Source organism: Macrobrachium nipponense, chromosome 29 (assembly GCF_015104395.2).
Source record: "Macrobrachium nipponense isolate FS-2020 chromosome 29, ASM1510439v2, whole genome shotgun sequence".
NCBI lineage: Eukaryota > Metazoa > Arthropoda > Malacostraca > Decapoda > Palaemonidae > Macrobrachium > Macrobrachium nipponense.
This window is the reverse complement of record NC_061092.1, coordinates 19,830,500-19,852,507: the sequence shown is the minus strand read 5'-3', so window position 1 is coordinate 19,852,507 and position 22,008 is coordinate 19,830,500. Positions and strand designations below refer to the sequence as shown.

General features: G+C 44.1%; 1 protein-coding gene across 2 annotated transcripts in view; it reads right to left on the bottom strand.

Moving 5' to 3' along the window:
• The window catches only part of LOC135206171 (mitochondrial-processing peptidase subunit alpha-like), a 98,400-nt gene that overhangs the window by 26,912 nt on the left and 49,480 nt on the right, over window positions 1-22,008 (bottom strand). For both annotated transcript variants that reach the window (XM_064237466.1, XM_064237465.1), the window contains exons 4-7: window positions 10,564-10,643; window positions 9,630-9,732; window positions 8,398-8,490; window positions 6,930-7,102 (exon numbers count right to left, since the gene is read on the bottom strand). In XM_064237466.1, the coding sequence (XP_064093536.1) occupies window positions 6,930-7,102; window positions 8,398-8,490; window positions 9,630-9,732; window positions 10,564-10,643 (449 nt within the window). The remainder of the gene's footprint in view (window positions 1-6,929; window positions 7,103-8,397; window positions 8,491-9,629; window positions 9,733-10,563; window positions 10,644-22,008) is intronic.

Sequence of the window (22,008 nt, the reverse complement as noted above, 5' to 3'; positions counted from 1 at the left end):
CTCTCAGGAAGATTGCTAACTTTTTGACAGCAGCATCATACTGTCTCAAAGTTGAATCCCTTTTATCGGATTCCAAGAATAGAATATTCTGAGGGTCAATATTCGCATCTCTTTTTGCCGCAAACTTCATGAAATCCATAAAGTTAGGGTTTTGAGAATCCCTGAGGAAGCGAACACAGTCTTCGTTTGTACTGACTGGGAGAGCCTGGGATTGGGGATCCGAAGAGGACGAAGGCCCAGTTCCAGAATTAGGGGATACCAATTGCTCTTCGGCCAGTCTGGGGCTACTAGAGCCACTTGACCCTTGAATGTCCTGAGTTTGTTTAAAACTTTCATGAGAAGATTCACTGGAGGAAAGACATAAATCTTCTTCCAGTTGTTCCAGTCTAGAGCCAGGGCGTCCGTGGCATAGGCCAGAGGGTCCAGGTTGGGGGCTACATAACACGGCAGTTTGTGGTTCGCTTGAGATGCGAAGAGATCCACCTGTAGCCCTGGAACTCTTTGAAGGATCCATTGGAACGAACTGTTGTCCAGTGACCATTCCGACTCTAGGGGCACTGATCGGGATAGCGCGTCTGCTATGACGTTTCTCACTCCAGCTATGTGAGTGGAGGAGAGATGCCAACTGAACTTGTCTGCCAGGGAGAAGATGGCTACCATGACATGATTTAGATGACGTGACTTGGAGCCTCCTCTGTTTATACAATGTACTACCACTGCGCTGTCCAGAACTAGCTTTATGTGGGAGTACTTTGGTGGGCGCAACCTTTTTAGAGTCAAGAACACTGCCATTGCCTCCAGTACGTTTATATGGAACTGACGGAACTGAGGTGACCAAGTTCCTTGAACCTTTTTGACCTGGGAATACCCTCCCCAACCGCTTAAGGACGCGTCTGTGTGGATGGTGATCCCTGGTGGAGGGAACTGAAGGGGTACTGACACTGACAAATTCTTGACTTTCGCCCACGGCCGAAGTCGATTCTTTAGAATCAGAGGGACTGAGGATAGTTTGTCCCTGGACCTGACATTTGCTCGTGAGCGCCAGATTCTGGTTAGGTCTTTCAGTTTGGCTTTCATTAAGACGTTCGTCACTGATGCAAACTGGAGAGAACCCAGGATCCTTTCCTGAGTCCTCCTTGACGCCAGTTTGTGACTTAGAAATTGCTTGACTGACTTCGCTATTTCTTTCCTTTTGGTTGATGGAATCGACAGAGTATGGGAGGATAGATTCCATTGAATGCCCAGCCACTGAAAGTTTGACTCTGGAGTGAGTCTTGACTTGGTCCTGTTTATCTTGAAGCCTAGATATTCAGGAACTGAATCACTTTGTGTAGCTCTGTTGCATTCCTCGACTGTTGAAGCCCAGATCAACCAATCGTCGAGATACCCTACTACCATAATCCCTTGTGTCCTGAGTTGTTGCACTACCACTTCCACTAGCTTCGTGAACACCCTGGGTGCCACGTTGAGTCCGAAGGGAACTACCTTGAAGGAGAATGTCTGGTCTCCTATCTTGAAACCAGATACGGACGGAAGTGTCTTGCAATAGGGATATGATAGTAGGCGTCTGTAAGATCGATAGAGGTGGTGACGGCCCCACGGGGAAGTAAGGTCCGCACCTGCGAGATCGTGAGCATCTTGAACTTGTCGCAGCGGATGGCTAAGTTTAAGCGGGACAAGTCTAAGATTACCCTTCTTTTTTGTGAGCCTTTCTTTGGCACGCTGAACAAGCGACCTTGAAATTTTAATCTCTTGACTCTCGCTATAGCTCCTTTCTGAAGGAGGTCCTCCGCGTACTCTGTCAATTCCTTGGAAGGAAGTTGACGGAAAGGTCTGAATGGAGGTGGGTTCGTCAACCAGCTCCAACCCAGCCTTTTGACACTATGCTCTGAGCCCATTCGCTGAAGTTCCACCGGTGGCGAAAGTGAAACAGCCTCCCTCCTACCTGAAGTTCTTCATTGGTTCTGGTAACCGCCTCTGCCTCCTCTGAAGTGCTTTCCCCTATTAAAGGGGCCTCCTCCCGATCCTCTCCCACGAAAGGAACGCTTACCTCTGGTGCCTCCCTTACCGAGCGGTCATACTTCTGTGAAGCTTGACTCTCGAAGGCTTGATTGTAAGCTGGAGAGATGGCGTAAGAGGTGGAGGGCTGAGGCTGAGGGGATATCACATAAATTGGCTGTGATTGAGCTTTAGAAGTGGAAGGTTGGGCTGTTTGCACTAAGGGCACCGCTGGAACTTGCTGAGGAAAGCGTGGCTGCTTTTTCTGGTAAGGTTGGAAACGCCTGGGTTTCCTCTGTCCCTTACCTTTAGCTGTTAGGTCTTGCCTCCTCTTAGCCGTAAGGCCCCAACGGTCCTTAAGGCTCTGGTTCAGCCTCGTAGCCTCTGACTGGACTTCCTTCACCATGCTTCTGGGAAGAGATCTGCTCCCAGATGTTAGACGAGAGTAACCTATTCGGCTCATGCCGAATGGTTGCCTCTTGTAGGACATGCTTCCTACAATTCGTTCTAGCAGTGGCAAACTCAAACATATCTGACTGTACCGTTTGAGTCAGGGATTTGGTCATGAGCTTAAAAAGCGGTTCTGAGCCATAGGCTATGGTTGCTACCTCGGTCATAGCCATAGAATTAATTGATCTGGCTAATCGCGATTTCGCGTCAAATTCAGCCTGAATAAGGCTATCTGGGAGCCTGGGTAGCTTTTCACCAAACTGCTCCATAGCACAGTCCGGTTTGAGTTTGCCAGCTGAGAAGGTGTTCGGCAAGTCTTCCCACAATTCTCCGGCTGAGGGGAGTAACGGAGATGTGGGATCTGCTTCCTTCAATTGAGGCATGGGTTCCCCCTTCTGGGCCGCTGGTTATGGTAGACCTCGCGATCTTTGTCAGGAACGGGAGCGGGGTACTCTCATCCATTGTGAAAATGGTAAAGGGACTCTTAAAAGGTTGTATCTTGGTATTAGAACAATCCATGTCCTCTAAACACCTGAGCCATTCTCTCTGAGCCTGGTCTCGTGAATAGAGGACTGTCTCCTTTGGTACCCTATCATCCCGAACCATGGCTGAAGCTGTGAGCCTTGTGTAGCCTATGAACGGAGGCTGGAGGTCTTCCGGGTAGAACTCGAAGTCCTCTATCCTTCGAGTTCCAAATTCCGGTATAGAAATGAGACCGTCTTGGAAGGGGGCGTATGACGCTACTCTCCATGGGTTGTTCATCGAGAACGGAGGTAGCGAGTCATACGGAGGAAGCTGAGTTCCACTCGTATTGGAAAGTGGAGGAGAGGCTAGAGGGGCTTCTCTCAGTCCGGCTATAATGGAGTCTTGGGAAGTAATCCTATCCGACAATCGAGAGATCATTTGTTCCATGCTACTCTTTAGGGACCCAACCAGGTCGCCCACCTGTTGCAACAGGCCAGCATTGGAGTCCAAGGCCGGAGCTGCTGCGGAGGTGGAGGGGTGGCTCTGAATCGGAACCAAGGGTAGCGGAACTGGTGACTCTGCCGGAGTGCGAGATCTCTCTCTGGAGGATTTACTCCTCGAGGACTTAGAGCCGGAGCTAGAAGCTTTAGACCTGTCTGCTCCGGGATTCCCAGCCGGAGACTTACGCGAGGAGGATGAAGCCGAGGTCGTCTTCTTAGACGACGACGACGTCTTAGTCAAGGATTTCACTGCTTGACCCTTGACCTTAGGTCTAACCGAAGCGTCAGGAGGAGTATACAATTCATCACCTGTAAAGCCTTGGAAGGATGGAGAGGTTGCAGGAGTAGAAGAAACAGTTACGCCCAAGGGTGACCCTTGGGTGTCCACCTTACCTACCTCGACCAACAGGTCGTCTACACCTACCATAGGTTCCACATTAATATCTAAAGTCGCGACGTCCGTGGAGATATCCTGGTCTTGGTCAGTTAATGAGGCAGCCAGCTGTTGTTGGATGAAGGCGATAGTCGGGGCCGCCTCTACTGGGTCGACGTATCCTGTCGCCTTGCCTCCGGGGAAGATTAATACCGCCAACCGCTTCTCTAGGATGTAGGGCATACCCTTGGCGGCGTTCTTCCCAAAACCGCCGACCCAGGCCCGCAGGGTTGCCAGTGCGGTATCCCTCACTGCCGGCGCCTGAAGAGAGGGCGTAGATTAGATTTAAGAATCACTTAAAACTAAAACTTAAAGTATAACTTAAACTTAGATGCCTTAAGTTAAAGTGAATGATGAAAACTTAAGCACTAAAACAGAAGCGGAGCAGCTACCGGAGATGGAATACTTACCCCTTCTAAAAGCTGGCTCACCAGATCGTAACATATGGTACACGTCTCATGGTACCAGACCTGGATGTCCCCGTGCGGAGTCGCGCATGGAGCATGGGACCGGCAAACTTCGTGTCCACATGGGTCCTGAAGTGTGGCGGCGCATCCCGGATGCTCACAGTTGGTGGCCTGTAAGTGGGAAGACACATGAGTATCTTAAAGAATATCACTTACAGGCTAAAGGACAGAAGAACCTCCGTTGCATGCCGGAGCTCGGAAAAAAATTTGGGCATAACCCCTCCCTGCTTCGCCTGAATAGGCTATAATCCCGGAGAGATCCGGTAAGACATGTAAGGGAGGGGGGGATGGTTTAAGGTACTTAAGATAAACTTATAGTTAATCTAATAACACTTAAACCTAAAACTCAAACGAACCGGACCAAGTCCAGTGCGTAGCGGAGTGTAGTAACTCAGCAATACGGTAAGGTTAGCAGGGACCCACTGTATGTTCCGGTCCACTCTACTGGGTGGACTAACATCTTTCCGCTGGATGCCAGGACTCCGATCAGGAAAGGAGCCCTAGTAAGGTGGGAAAGAGCGAGAAGACATACAGGCTCGAGCTAGCACGGAGCGACAAGGTAGCAACGGATGGGGGGAAAGGCCAGTACCCCCCACCACGTTACCACCCGGCCGGACCGAGAAGCCGGAGAGGTCGAGTCCAGTCTGGGTCTGTCCCGTCTCCCTAGCCCCTCCGCCTGGGGGGAGAGAGGGAGGCAGGCTCGGGTATGTGGAGCGAGCATGGGCAGACCGACCCACCCTCCCCCGACTCTATGGAAGAGCGGGAGGGGGGGGAAAGGTGACTGGGCAGGCGTCTGGCTGTCTCGTGATCACGTAGAGACCACGAGGCGGTAAGACCAAAACAAGACAACTAAGCCTAGGACAAACCAAATGATCAGAGAGATGCTATCGGGAAGCAACTGAACTGAAAAGCAGTAGCATATAGGCCCACTGGGCCAAAACCAACTGATCAGAGAGATGCTATAGGGAAGCAACCGAACTGATGAGCGGTAGTATAGGCTCAATGAGCCAGGACCTAGGCTAAGCCAGACGCCTAACTAACCTAACTATAACAAAATACATAGTATAATTAAATAAAAATAAAAGAAAGAAAGCAATATAGTAGGAGAAAAAATCCAGGAGTGTACGACTAACCCGAAGGTAAGTCTACCACTCAAAGCTAGTCAGAGGCCGATACTAAGAGCCGGGACTAGGGTCTGGATAGAAGAAGCCTACATAAGGTAAAAGACATGCATGCATGACAAACCTGAGTAGACAGTACCCTAAGTAAAACGGATAATTAATATAGAGCGTACATAGATAAGGGGATGTTCTAGGTATGGGAGACCAAGAACGAACCCACCACGAGGCAGAACCATGCTGCCATGCTTCCGACCCAGAGTTCGTATTTATACCTAAAAAACGGCAAATACTGTCTCAGGGCCGGAAAAAACCAACTAACCATAAATACTGAGTACTTAACTTAGCTGCTGCGATAGCTGCACGCTCCATTATAGATAAATCCAACGAAAGGGCACAAAAAAACACAGAGAGAAAATAGCACGTGTGACTCGTGTGCGCTAACTGAAAAGGATGGCCACCAGAGGCGCAGCAGTCGGCAGCATGGGATGGAGTAGTAGTAGTTCGAGCTGCTCACTCTGTGGGTCGGCTCCCCTCATGGAGGGTTTTTGTAGTGGGAGATTTCTATTGGCATTTGGCTCGTGGTAGTGGTCTCACTCGCCTAGTGTTCATACCGACACCCTCTTGGAGGGTGAGCGAGTCAGTTATACTGACCTTTTTCTTTATTTTATTTATTCTCTGGTATGTGTTAGTACATTTACCCTAGAAATAATAGATTAAAGGATATTTCGCGCAGCGACACGAGCTGAGCCCAGAAATTAAGTTTTCATTGCAGCTTTACCTCTCAGGGTTCAAAACCTTGAATGGACAAAAAATAAACTTTAATAAACTGTGATTTCAAATTTTTTATTTCTAAATACTGTGCAGTTAAAACCTCGTTCCCTCAAAATACAATAACCTATAATTTGGGATTATTACGAATGACATTGGTTTTATTATATAAATTCAAAAGATAAGCATGGAAGTTTAAGAGATTTAGCCCTTAATTCCAAACTCAAACTTTATGCTAAAAATCTTATGTTCTGTATTTTACCTAATCAACTTAAAATTTGGGATATGTTACAATTCTACTCAGATATTGATTAATGTAAGGTTGGTTATGAAAACATTTACACAAAATTTGTCAATTAAAGTTTTAAAAATCCTAATAACTAATTATCAATGCCTCACTGTATAAACTTCCTAGCACTCTCCAACCGTGAATCTTTATTTCACAGTTAGGTATGCCTTGTTAAAAACTCCCCATTTCCTTTGTCAACAATGATTCTCCAATTTGCCAGACTCTAAGGCAAGGTAAAAAAGAAAACGTGTACCACTATTTTCACTGTGAACATATTAAAAAAAATAAAAACAAAAGAAACTTAAAAAAAGCAGCAGAAATAAAATTTTGTAGCTTATGACTTCTTGTAACCTTTTTCTTAACAAACCACACGGATAATGGTTGAAAACTTAAACTACATACAAGACCATGGCCAAGAACAAAAATACTGTCTCATACCTCTGAGCTGCATCTACAAGCTCATCATGGTGCACACCAACACCAGCTAAAACCATGCGGCTTGGAGTGTGGTGTTGTTTCAAATATGTGAAGAGTACTGACTGATCAATCTTCAGTACATTTTCTGGAGGGCAAATTTTTGGCAGGCCGAGTGTATTGTCTCTGTATGCAGTCTGGAAAAAATGTATTTCCTTATTAATAAAAAACTGATGCTAATTATACGTATAGTAGATCTTACTACAGAACTTATTGGCGTCTTAAAACAGCATGTCAAATTACACACTACTGTGCTTGTTAATGGGCAAAATTCATAATATTACGCATTAATAAAGTTTGATAACTTTCACTAACAATTATAATATACTGTATTTCCAATAACGGGTGTCTAAGAAGTTTAAAAGATATTTTATTTTATTATAGTCTCGTCATTTTGTATCTTTTCATTGAATTTTCTTTTGGTTTCAAAGTGCATTTTCAGAAATTCAGGGAAAATTAGCAGATAAACATGCATGTAAAATGTATATAAGCCAATCTGTCATCTTTATATGTTATTCAATAAATTCACATCACTTTATATACGACTACCGTACACTTAAATTACTGTTTCTCTTATGACTACTGATCATACAAATAACGAAAAAATTCTATCTACGTATATACTCATAAATTTACACTGTTTTTTGTAAGTAGAGTATTACCAATAGTAATGGACAAAAAGAGTGAAAACTTCAAAGATGATAAAATAATGTCGCAGGTCTCTGAAGTCATTTAGAAAATATTCCTTCATTCTACACTTACAAAATTACATTTAATATTTGTCAGACATTTAGGAAATCTGTGCAACAAGATAACTGATACATTGAAATAATTAATGAATTACATCACATTATTTAACTGAAGCTTCTCATAACAAAGCTTGTGCGCATTGGTGAGCAGCACAGATTGTACCCTAAGAAAATACTTTTGAAGTGTAAGATGCAAAAAATAAAAATACGTATATGATTTGTATAATCTGGCACAAAGCCTTTTCCATTTTGTCCCATTATCTGCTACTTACATAGAAACTGAATGTTTAAAAATGTACTTTCGTAAAAAAGACTTCAAGGAAAATATGTTTTACAAATTTTATTAATAAATTTACATCATAGAAAAATTGCAGACTAGCCAAACAGCAATTCTAAATTGAAACTATATCATTTAGGCTATACGTAAATCTTTGTTATTTAACAGATTTTGTTCATTATCAAAAGGGGAAGATTCCCACGTTATCTGCCAAACTGAGGTCCCACCGACAACAATAATTACTGATGACTTTGTGGCTTGATGTCATATTTTTACTCTAAATTAATTCTTCTAACAAGGTGCGAGTTACTCTTTCTGAGTTATGTATTCTACACTGTTCAGAACACTCATATTTGACACAGGTTTTTTCCTTTATGCCAAGTAAACAACCTTGTTCTGTACTTACTGCATGTATCATTTCCATCAATAAAGTATCTTTTTCAGGTCGTAACTGAAGATCTTCGAGGTCAAAGGTCACTGCCATTCGAGCATCTGTAATCTGTTTGAGAGGTGAAAATGAATAAAATAATTTGTTTCACACTGCAAAGTTTTAAAACACTCATAACTCTCAAGGATACACCCATGAAAACTCAACATAAAAAAACCTGCAGGTAATAGTTCTTTCCAGTACGTTCTACATACAGCAGAAATAAGGACCTTGCTGGCCATTTAGCCAAAGTATAAATAAATGAAAATATATGACTTTCAATCTCCTGCTTAGGCATATAGTGGAATATATCAAGATATATTAAGAGAATGCGAGTAAATGTGTACTATATTTGAATTCTAGCTTTTAGCACATACTCATAAAAATAATTATCTTGAATTTATAACTCTATAGGGGCAAAAGTCTGTTACATTCCTTGATGCTTGGCTGCCAAATTTAAATATCAGTGCTATCTTTCAGCGCATTCCAGGAGGAAATAAACTTTGCTACTATTAACAAAAAAATACACAGAAGCTTTGGAGAAACACCACCACCTGCCAGTCATTAATTAGTGTAATAAGGTCAATGAGTCGCAATCCAACAATACCATGAAACTGGCCAAACAATTTATTCTTAAGTGAGATGAATGACTCAGAGTTGGCCTAAGAATTTGTTAATTGAGAACTGAAAATTGGAGGAAAACAAAGGTAAAGTTAGGTTGCATGGCGAGAAGAGACCAAAGGAAATGGCGAAATTAAAAGCAGAAAACAATGCAGTTATGGGCTAAATGGATGCAACAAAGACCCAACAATTTCCCATACATGGAATACTGGAGGCAGTAAAACCCTACAAAGAAACCCTTATAATGGACTAGAGGATGTATATACAATCGTATTATGACTGACATTTTTTCTGTATGATTGCCATATCTGATTTTCTCCATAAAAGAAGAGGCAAACAGGTTTTTGATATCAAGTTCCCTGCCACAAAGGAAAATAACAAAACACATAGCTGAAGGTAATGTCAACAATGAACGAGTAAATAATCAGTTTTCAAATAATCATACCAGTAAATCTTTACTACAAACATTCACTAACAGCCTAACCAGAGAAAATTTACTAACAGAGTACAATTACCATGACATAATTTTAGTTGGTAACTGGGGAATTCCAAATACTGTATCTATTTCAAGAAAAATTAAACTTCCTTACTTCGTCTTCAGTTAATCTGGGCCGCAAAATTACTTCCGAAAGCACTTCCACTGCATCCGTCATGCCAGTTGACTCTACTGATGCTGCATAAATAAGAGTATCTCTGTAAATAAAGTTAGTTTATCAGTGTAAAGAAGTACCAACTGATTCACCTATGTTGTACTTAAAGATATACGTACTATGGTAAATGAATAAGGGACATTATAAAAAAAAAACTGTCAACCCCAAAATAAATAAAATCTGAATTTTCAAAGCAAGCTTGCAATTAATAATTCAAAATTTCTAACATGTAAAATAAAATGAAATCAGTAAATAAGAATGAAATAAGAATATGAGATTACTAGTCTTAAAATTTTCAAGTGTTAACATTGCCTAATTTTCAATATCATTAATTCCTCTTCACCTACAATGAAGCTGGACTAAGCTATGAATCTGGCTAAAATATTAAATAACAATCCCTTTACTTTTTTCATTTCAGAAACTTGGGAGTGACGGGATAAGAAAATGTAAGAATAATACCAACTACATCTTGTACACGTTTTCACCCATCAATGATTCAAGGCTTAAATCTAATGTTCCTAGAATATAAACTGAAATTTTTGATGAAATTTTTTAAGTAGTTGTAATACTTCTCAATAAACCAATTGATGTTTAATATGCACTATCTGCCAAATCTGAAAACTAAGACTGGTCAAAACTGAATGAAACACCTGGTGGAGTGCCTAAAGGAATTAATGACTGAAGGTGTTACTGGGGAGTAAAACATTCTAATGCTTTATCATAATCATTTTATGACTTAACCAGACTACTAGGTGAAAATTATTGACTCATGGGATTGTGCACTATGGGAGCAATATAAACTTAAATCTAACCACAATTCCAGTTTCAAAGATTCATATATGTTTCAAAACAAGCACAATATTTCTATACCAACCTGGAAGACTGGCAATCACAAATTCCACCCAGTTTCTCAAATTTGCCCATTATATCATCACGTGTCATATTTTCTGTTCTCTGGAAAAAATATAGTATTCAAAATTATAAACACAATAGATTCTAGATAAAAACAACCCCTTAAAAATAACATCTGATCTTGACACCAAAACATTAGTTGAAGACATCAAAAGAAAAAACTAGATATGGATAGTGCACATGGATACCAGGGCAATAATTATTGCTCTACAAATGAGCTCCCAATCAGATGCCCAATAAAGATTCCCATCCATTACTGGGACTACATTTGCATAAAAATACAAAATTATAGCCCATCATACAAAAATTTAAATTCATACTTTGCATCCATCCAGCACTTTCGTTTTCATTTTTATTAGCATTAAGCATTTTAAACATACCACCCAATCTAAATTCTTAAATGCCGCATAGCTAGCCTATATCTAAAATTTAAATGGAATGATAACCCATCTAAGGACTGATGAGTATCTTTAAAATGGGATTAAAACTGGACAGACGAATATTTCTAAAATGTAGTTAAAACTGAGAGGGAAGTGTCTGAGAGTATAAATATGATATTGTTATGATACAATAAAGTTTTATACATACGTACTTACCTGGCAGATATACGTATACTTAGCTATAGACTCCGTCTTCCCAACAGAAATTCGAATTTCGCGGCACGCGCTACAGGTAGGTCAGGTGATCTACCGCCCTGCCATTCCCGTTTTCTATCAGATTTTCTCTTCCACTTGTCTCCTGAGGGGAGGCTGGGTGGGCCATATTCATATATATCTGCCAGGTAAGTATGTATAAAACTTTATTGTATCATAAGAATATAATTTTTATACATTCAACTTACCTGTCAGATATATACTTAGCTGATTCACACCATTGGTGGTGGGTAAGAGACAACAATTTACTGAACATACAGGTAAACAACATACATTGTAGGTAATAAATAAATAAAACCTTGGTTCCTACTTGTTTAGGCAGAAGATTCCATGGCTAATGCCTAGGAATCTGCTTCGCCTCAAGAGCCTCAGCGAGGATGTGACCTATGGCTAAGAGTTCTTGTGGGTCTGTCGATGGGGTCTTATCCACTTACTCGACAGAGCCTGATGGCCTTTGTCAATGGGGTCTTATCCACTTACATGACAATACACCTATGCCTAGTGGCATAATTAAGGAGCACAACACCGATCCCGATCACCTGATCCTAACACGAGGGTTAGTGCTTAATTTGAAAAGAGTTATTCCCAAACTCCTTTCAAACAACCCAAAGAAAAACACAACATTAAATAAAATTTAACTCACTAGTTAAGGATCAGTATCAGCTCCCTATCCCAGCAACGTATCCGCAAACACGTATGAACCAAGAGACAAGGATCTCTCGTAGGTTATCTTGACATCCTTCGGGTAATGGGAAGTCAACACAGAGTTGCATCTCCCGTATGTGACAGCTAATATGTCCTTTATGACATATTGTTATGGAAAGAATGGAATTTTTATTCTAAAATTAATATTAATAATACTTACCTGTATAATTTATCTAGCCCTAAATCCCCAAAAACCGCACCAAAATTTACCACATTGGCAACCCTGTTACCTCCTATTCTGTCCGCCAGTTGGCAACACTGTCGTTGACAGATACGAAAACCTTCCCTCAAATCAGTTGTGATAGGCAGATCGTGGGGTAGGATGGGTGGGACTAGATAAATTATACAGGTAAGTATTATTAATATTAATTTTAGAATAAAAATTCCATATTAATAAACATTACCTTAATATAATTTATCTAGCCCGATTAACCACATTGAAAAGGAGGAGGGAATCTGAATACAATTTCCCCTTCGGACAGAATAGGAGAAAACAAACAAAGAAATATATATCATAGGCAGTCAAAACTCAACCCAAGGTCTAAGATACTAACAACTCAAAGTCTCCTACCATAATGCCACCAAACTGCGGTAGCACAGGACAAGGAGTAAGTGCATAGTTAGTCCGTCTGTACTAAAGTCAGGTGACCGACCAGGTGACCAGTCAGACGAATTGCGGACAGCAAGGCTGCACCCTGAAGACTATCAAGCACTATTCTTTCCCTAAAGGATGAGTGTCTGGACTGTCTGGCCGATTCAAAGCTAAGCAAACCTTGGGGGTGTATCAACGCAACCCAACGTCGCCAGCAACGAATCGGCTCATGAGCAACTCCTAACTCGAGCTTTCTGGTGCCAAGAGAAAGGCGCGCGGAGCAAAAAGGCGATTCAGTCCCGAAGGACGAATGCCTGACAGTCCAACCTGGTCTCATGTTACACGATCATCGGGGGTGTATCAACGCAACTGACTTCGTCAACAAGAAACTCAGGGCTACTAAATGTCGCCTGATCTCACACGAGTGTCTGACTCCGAGAAAACAGGTGAGACAAAAAGTAGATGGTGAGCGAGTCACCAGATGACAGCAGACGATCCATCGACTAATTCCCTGTCCAGGACAGTGGAAGAAGCAGGAGTCGTCAGGACAAGCGAACCAGTGGCTAGTCCTAGGTCAGCATCGACTCTGGGAGAAGCGTAGTCGCCAGTGCCGACAACCCAGTGGCTGGAACCATTTCACACTGACAATGGAAGCAGCATGAGTTGCCAAGCAGTCAGTCCTTGTCATCAACAACACCTAAATACCAAACTGCCTAATTCCCATTATAACTACGTCAAAAAACTGCCATGGGTTATAATACAAAAACAAAAAATATATACAACAAAACAAAAATTAATGAATAATATACAGGTAGCAACCAAACGTAAAACAGGAAGACTACCTAATTCTCCTGTCTGACGACCTGTCCTGCCATCACCAACGGGCCCAAAGAACGAAGGTCGCCTAGAACTAGAGAAATATCCCTCAAGTAAAAAGAGGCAAAAACAGAATTAGAACGCCAAGTCGCCGCCTCAAGCACCTTGACGACTGAGACGTTCTTCATAAAAGCTACTGATGTAGCAACTGCTCTAATACTGTGTGCTCTCGGCGTCTGGTCTTCCCCAGCAGCCGAACCACCAGTTTTAACGATCAGATCTCTGAGAAAAAAGGATACACCATTCTTTGAAATAGGTCTCTTGACATTTCGGGGTGAAACAAACAGATGACGGGGACGACCCTGAATGTCCTTCGTGCGGCGTAAATAACATGAGAGCGCCCTAACAGGGCAAAGAACTAATTCCTCATTTAAATTACCAACAAAGTCGACCAGCGACTTCAGTACGAAAGACCTGGGAATGGGATTATCAGACGATTCAGTCTTTGCGACAAATTCAGGAAGGTATGACAAAATCATGTCTTGTCCAGATCTGGCAACCAGAAAAGAGAGTGCTTGCAGTTCACCCACCCTCTTGGCTGTAGCCAATGAGACAAGGAAGAGTGTCTTAGAAGAGAGGTCCCTAAATTTGGCAGAATTCAGAGGCTCAAACGGAGGGAACCTTAAGGCTTGAAGGACTTTGTTAACGTCCCATGTCGGAGGCGAACACTGCCGCCTGGGTCGAGATAGGGAAAAAGATCGAAGTAAATCTCTAATGACATAAGATGAAGAGATCTCAGGGAGCCTTGCCTTAAAAACATAGGAAAGAATAAACCTATAACCCTTAATGCACGAAGGTGACAGGGCCCTGTCATGATGTAAATGAACTAAAAACTCTGCTACTTTCGGTAAGGAAGGTCTAGAAATTGAATGTCCTTGAGACTTACACCAACGTCTGTAACCGACCATTTAGCCTGATAATTTACTCTGGTTGATTGCCGTCTGGCAAGAGCCAACTGTCGCGCCACTCTGGAGGAGAACCCTTCGTGCTTGGAGAACCTCCTGACAGTCTCCAGGCATGAAGATGAAGCATGTGGAGCCTCTGATGGAACCGATGAAAATGGGGTTGTTTGAGAAGATCTGGTCTCTCTGGCAGGCGAATGGGGGGTTCCACCAGTGCTTCCAGAAGGTCGGGAAACCACTCCTTCTGTGGCCAGAAGGGGGCGATCAAGGTGAGATCCAGACGCTTGGTTGCCCTCACTTTGTTGAGGACTGACCTCACCAGAGAGAACGGAGGAAAAGCATAGGCTTGAAGTCCCTCCCAGTCCTGCAAAAGAGAGTCTGTCCCGGCACTCTGAGGAGTCTGGTAAGGGGCGAAGAATATCTGGCCACCGAAAATTCAGTGGGGATGGCAAAACGAATCGACTGTGACAGGCCATTTCTTCCTGAGGCTGTCGAAGACTTCCTGGCAAAGTGTCCACTCCGACTCTTGAACTTCGTTTGGTCTCGACAAGGCGTCTGCTAAGACGTTGTGATGGCCCAGGATAAACTGAGGGACCAACGTAATCCCCCTGTCTTCTGCCCAACACAGGATTGATCGGGCTTCTTGAGTGAGAAGATCCGACTGTGTGCCGCCTTGGTTTCTCAAGTACGAGACTGCTGTGGTGTTGTCGACAAAGATCGCGACAACCGACTCCAACAGTTGTTCCTGAAATGAAAGAAGGCCTAGGTACACTGCCCTCAGTTCCCTCCAATTTATTGACATGATCCTCTCCTCCTCTAACCAAAGGCCCGAAGCGGCTTCGGAGCCCAGGTGTGCGCCCCAACCTTGATCCGAGGCGTCTGACCAAAACATTAGGTCCGGAGGAACCGAAAGAAGAGATGTCCCTGACTTGAGGCGGTGAACTTGCATCCACCAATGGAGATCCTTCCGACATTGTGGAGAAGAGGCGACTATCGTGTCCTCGGACACGAAATCCCATGACTGACGAAGTGTCGACTGAAGGGACCTCATTCTGAGACGACCTCCGGGAACCAGTTGGATGAGGGATGACAAATGGCCCAGGAGAGACCTCCAAAGAAACTGGCTGCGTTACGGAGGACAAAAATTCTTCGATCAGACTCAGAAGCTTGTCTATTCGTTTCTGAGCGGGAGAAGCCCTCAAAATCTGGGAATTCAAAACAATCCCCAGATAAGTCATGATCTGGCAAGGGATTAGATTGGACTTGTTGAAGTTGACACGAATGCCCAACTCGACACAAAGAGACAGAACTATCTCCCTCGACCGGAGACATTTCTCTAGAGATTCGGCCTGGACTAGCCAATCGTCCAGATACCGAAGCATCCTTACATTTAACTGATGCAGAATAGCTGAAACAGGAGCCATCACCCGAGAAAAGACCTGTGGAGCAGTGGTGAGGCCGAAACAAAGAGTCTTGAACTGGAAAACTCCCGAGTCCGTGAAAAACCGAAGATAAGGTCTGCTTCTTGGATGGATGGGGATTTGCAGATAAGCATCCTGCAGATCGATGGAAATCATCCAGTCCCCCCTCCTGACGGATGCAAGAACCGTCTGGACCGTCTCCATCCTGAACTTGGACTTTAGAATGAACTTGTTCAAAACCGAAAGATCTATGATGGGGCGCCAGGCACCCGAGGCCTTTAGAACTACAAACATCCGAGAGTAAAACCCGGGAGAAGGAGGAGCTCGCTCTATGGCATCCTTCTCCAAGAGGGCCGAAAGCTCCTTCTCCAAGGCTTGACCCCTGATTGAGTGAGGGGAATAACTCTGCTGAACTCGAGAGGACGATTGGAAAGTGGAGGTCTGGAAACAAAAGGGATCTCGTAACCTTCCTTCAGGACCTCCACCACCCAAGCATCCACCGCTCTCCCCTGCCAAGCTGACCAATGGCGGGAGAGACAAGCTCCTACTGCGGTCTCCAGGCGAGGTGATGACTCCTACTTCCGAAAATTCTTAAGCAGAGACAAGGAAGAAGAAGAAGAAGAAGAAGAAGGTCCTCCTGGAGGTTGAGCTCTTTCTCTGCCCTTAGAGCCACGCCAAGAACCTCTCCCGCGTTTCAAAGGGTGAGCACCAGAGGATGAAGAAGAGGCACCAGCAACCTGAGATGTACTCTGGAAAAAAAGAGCCAGAAGGAGGTTGTTGGGCTGGAGCAGAAGGTACAGATCTGGTCCTAAACTTACGCTTACTCCTTGAAGGAATGGTTGGAAGACCAGAGGAAAAAGCTCTTGATAAGGCCCAGTGAGCTTGGGAAGAGGCATCACCTTGATGTTCCTTCAAAACCTCAGAAAGCACAGAAATATCGAAAAGGAAATCGCCAAAAGGAGAAGAGGACAACAGACGGGTTCTCTGAATCTCCGATACAGAGGAGGGTAACTGCGACAAATACAGGTTACGCCTTAGAGAAACAAGAAAGGCCTGCATTGAAGCAGCAAGCTCGTTCTGATGTACAGAAGCGATTGAAATGGATGAGCAGAATTTCTCAAAAAGAGGAGCATCAGGAGGAACAAACCCGGAGTCCTTGATATACATTAAAAGCCCTCCGAGGACCCACATATTGAAGGATTGAGCTTATTGTAAGGAGCTCATAACAGACTCCATAGCAATAAAATCTTCAATTGAGACAGAGACCGAAGCCTTAGAAGGCAAGGGTTGACTTGAAAGTCGGACAAAATCAGGATTTGGCTTGGGGGGTCGAGAGAATGAAGAATCATCCGCCACCTGGTAAACTCCTCTCCGGTGTCGTAGAAGAGAAGAGAGCTTCCTCTTCCCTTCCCTGATCACCTTCGAAAGTTTAGCGGCAACGTCCGCCCTCACTCTCGCGAACCTCTGGGCAAAGGGAAAAACGTAAAAATTCCCGTGACCGGGAAGGACCGTCAAGAAAAATCCCTTTCTGTAAATACAACGAGGCGGAGGCTGCTTCTGCTCTTTAGGCCTCGCCTGAGGAAGAAAACTCAAAATCAAATCAAAAAGTTTCTTGAATTCTACATCATGACATCCATTCGAGGAAACATCAATATCACACGAATCCGCGTCATCATCATCGTCAGATCCTAACTTAGAAACTTCCCCTGAAGTAAAATCCTGACGACTAGCTATCTTAGGTCTGACACTAATATCCCTCCCCCCTTCTCCTAAATAAGCGCCCTTTGGCACTGTTACGGGACTAACAGGGGACACGTTGGGTAAAGATTCGTTAGGCACCTGCCCGGACCGGATCCCCCCTAGGCCTTCGCCACGACGGGGTTCACAAGCCGGGGTATCTGTCGCACCTTTACCCATGGTGCTGTCGACAGGTACCTGACGAGGAGCTGAAAATGAATCTAAAAGTGTGTTAGACATTCTAGTAAAGGCTTCTTGAAAATTCTCTGACAGATTGTTAAACTTAGCTGAAATATCTCTATCTAGACTAAGCTGTAATTTCTTAAAATTCTGTTTCCAGGTAGTTTCCATTGCCAAAATCTTTGAATCCACATCAGAAATAACTTCACTAATTACCGGTTGTACAGGGGGCAAAGCATCAATTAATTCGGAATCGGAGTCGTACGATACCGAAACCGAAGAGCCAGAACCATGAGCGCCCAAGTCAAAGAATTCGTTAGATACAGTTCTAGCAATCGATTTCTTTTTCTCCTTAACCGATCTTTTACGCTGCATGATTGTTTGGCGTTTCATATAAGCAGTCATATCCTCGTCAGACCAGGGCTTACATACGTCACAACGAGAAGTCAAGTCACAAACCTGTCCACGACAAGAGCTACAAATGTCATGGGGTTCATACTCCCTGCTACTCATCCTTGTCCCACAAACCGGGCAGTTCCTGATGTTGCTGGCAGAAGAAAGCATCGTAATTTCTTGGTAATCCATTGTAGAATTGGACAGGTCAGTAGTTCCGGGTCGCGCAAAAGTTCGTAATTTAAGATAAGAACCACAACAGTAATCAAAGTTAATTCACTATTTCGTGATGTAATGCGTGAGTGGTAATTCATATAAAGTCTCACTTAACAAATAATGAAAGCTTTAAAGGCACAAAAATGTTTAAGGAAATTTATAAAGAGCGACCGTGATGTAAACAACACGGGCGCTCGTTAACAACTGATTTGAGGGAAGGTTTTCGTATCTGTCAACGACAGTGTTGCCAACTGGCGGACAGAATAGGAGGTAACAGGGTTGCCAATGTGGTAAATTTTGGTGCGGTTTTTGGGGATTTAGGGCTAGATAAATTATATTAAGGTAATGTTTATTAATACAAGAATTCGCAAAAGCTCGCACTTCATGCGCTTTTAATTCTCAGCTGTTTGAAGGAATCATTAAGGCACTTATCAAGTGCTTTGGAGATCACACTTGTCTCAAAGAAGGCCAGGGCATTCTTTGATATAGATCTCTCTTCTGGATGAAGCCTCTCGCCTGGCTGGCACCTTGCTCCTGGCTGGCGCATTACTCTCGGCTGGCGCTTCTGGCGCTTTTTGGCGCCTGGCTGGCGCTTCTGGCGCCTGGCGCCCGGCTGGCTCCTCCCCACTTGCTGGAGCTTCGAGCTTGGGTGGAGTCTCGAGGCTGGCTGGCGATGTCCACATCGGACACTCTCACCTGTCCGATCTGTTCGCCTCTGGAGCGAGGCCCGCTCCTTCTCCGCATCAGACAATAAACGCGTTCATTCGAGCTGTCTGCCTCTGGCATTTTTCGCCTGTTTGGCATTTGGCGCCTGACTGGCGCTTCATTGCCCGAGGATCCTGAACAAACTACATTAGTTTATCAGGAGACTGGAGAATGGTGGAAGGATCTCTTCCACCTGGAGCCTCTGGCCTAGGACGAGGGGAGGCGCTTGTAACCAGTTACATCCAGTAGACTATAGGATATCTAAACAGGACGAGAGAGCAGAGTCTTCCTCCGCTGAGGATCCTTCGTGAGTACTTCCGTTGCTAACGAGATCTATTCCTACCTGTTGAGGAGGTTTCTCGTTGCAGAATCTTCCCTCTCCTTACCCGAAGGAGGGGAAGGAGCCTGGAAGTCGAAGGAGACTCCGAGCCAAAAGTGGGCAAACCCCGACTTTCTTAGCTCTTATCATGTCCCTCTGAGTAACTTCTGGGAAGCGTTTCGAGCCCTCATCGCATCCCAACGACTCTGTAGGCAAACGTTAAAGCATTTCTCCTTCTGAAGATAAAACGTACTTGTCCTACCTGGGCAAAGAAAACCTTCTACCTCTTCCCGTATGCACTGGGAAAGTCCCTTGACTTCAAAGCTCTGAGCCAGGATTAGAGGGTTTTTGTTCTTTGTCAGACATACTATTCTGGCAAGAACCAATCGCCGAGTCTCTATTGAATCTGATGCGAGATTCCAATACACAAACAATTCACTTGTCCTCTTGGCAGTTGGTAGGGCCAAGAGAAACAATGAATTCCCTCATAAAATTTCTCAAAGAAGCTTGATGAGGAGAAGTTCCAACTTGTCGGAACATGGAATCTGCTAGCCACGAAAAGATCCCACTCGAAGTACTTGATATCCTACTCTTGGCCTCATTTTGAGGTATCGTCTAAGATCCCAAAGATCTTAGTCCTCTGCTATCTCTAAGTTCCTTTGTAGAGACAGAGTATAGCCTGTTACTGTATTCTTTGATAGTAGATATATAAATACAACGGTGATTCTTCTCTCAGAAAGGGAAGAAAGATCGTTATGTGGGTCACAGAGGTATCGGAAGAGGACAGTTTCCTCATCCAACCCAGCATGATCTGCAGCACTCCTATGTCTTGGCCATGACACTTGTCATTCACCTTGAAAAATCCTCTCATTCAAGTCAACTTCTTGTCAGTCTGCACGCAGACAGACTCAGAGGGGAGAGGTTCTTAAGGTACATTTCCAAGTGATGCTGATAGAATATACCGACTATCTTGGAAAAGTCTTAAGGAAAGTGCTGTGAGAAGGACTTAACCTCTGTGAATCCAGCCTCTCGAAGGCCAAAATGGGGCAAAAAGCATCATCCTCTCTGTCAAGGTTTCAGTGTACTGGATAATGTCTCTCTTTGGATACTTCGATTTTGCCAAATCTAGAGGGCTACAAGAACAGTTGATTACTATTTACGTATCATATAGACTAATTAAAGTAAACGTATCTTTAAATAGGCTTATATTATTTGTATCAACAAAACATTTACTGGCATGAGTCAGAGGCCGTTTAACAAAACGAACACTTCTCTGTCATTAACTCAGAGCGTCGGAAGACGCCTCTCTCTCTCTCTCTCTCTCTCTCTCTCTCTCTCTCTCTCTCTCTCTCTCTCTCTCTCTCTCTCTGATCAAATTACTGGATAATGTCTCTCTTTGGATACTTGGAATTTGCGTTGTAATCTAACCAGAAAATGACAATTTGTCGAAAATTGCATTTTTCCTAACTATACAAACCTGAGGTCCTTTAACAATAGGAAGGTAACTAGCGGCAGCTGGGACGGTCGTAAGCTTCGAACAAGGGGAGAACGGTAGTTAACTGCTTGTCCGATCGTGCGCGCGCCCGCGCCCGAGAGGTGAAGAATCACTTTTGCTTTAGGCCCATGCAAAAAGTTGCAGAGTGAGGGGTGGCATGAGGTGGGACTATATGTAAAGGACCTCAGGTTTGTATAGTTAGGAAAAATGCAATTTTCGACAAATTGTCATTTGTTCCGATACGTAATACAAACCCTCGGTCCTTTAACAATAGGAAGACTCACTTCTTGGTGGGAGGAATCTGAGTCTTTTTGGTGAACAGACTGGTGTTCGTCCAACCCTGGAGTGCCTCCCTGGTCGTAAGAGCAAGGGAGGGATCCAAACCTCTGTCCGATTGATCGGGGTGTGCACCGCAGGATCAATGGTCAGACCTCTGGGCCAAGTACTAAGAGAGAGGCAAGCGTATCTCTTCGTACCAGCAAGCAAGAACTTGTTCCTGTTTGCAAGAGACAATCATAAAATGATGGGTTTGTCTCAATTTGGCATCCACTTCCTCCCCCTTGTTGGAGGAAGTGGTGGATATTTACTCCTATCCCTACTGAAAGGGATAGGATGGTGCTCTATTGAGTAGCTCACCTGCATCTCGTCCTTACCCAGCAGGGTGACGACCGTGTCCCTCTACCCAAAGGTAGAGGGAAGAAAAAGATGGGAAGAGGAGCCAGTCACACTCTTCATTCCTCATCCATTCTTACGGGTCACACCAGGACTCGATGCTGTTCAGCCTGCGAGGGTCTGGGTTAACTACACAACGTGTTGAGCAACCACCCCACGGTTCCCAAGGAAAAAGATCCAAGGAACTGTGGGCAATATCCTGAGGGTAGAAGGAGGTGCATGCGGTCCGGTTGGACCAGGCGCCTGCCTTCATTACCTGCGCCACGGAGAAGTTCTTGCGGAACGCGAGAGAATGATGAAGAGGCGTCCACACTCATCCTGGGTGTCGAGTTTCTTCAGACAGCTCCGTCGCACCTTCACAGGACAAAGCAGCATAGCCTTCGTATCGGAGGCGGTGACGTCCATTAGGGAGGGTATTGTGAAGGACTCGAACCAATCGTCAGTTACCGAAGGGTTCTGAGTCTTCGCTACGAAGATCGGTACGAAATCGAGCGTCACAAATCCCCATCCCTTTGTGCTTGACTTCTCAAGAGAAGTCATG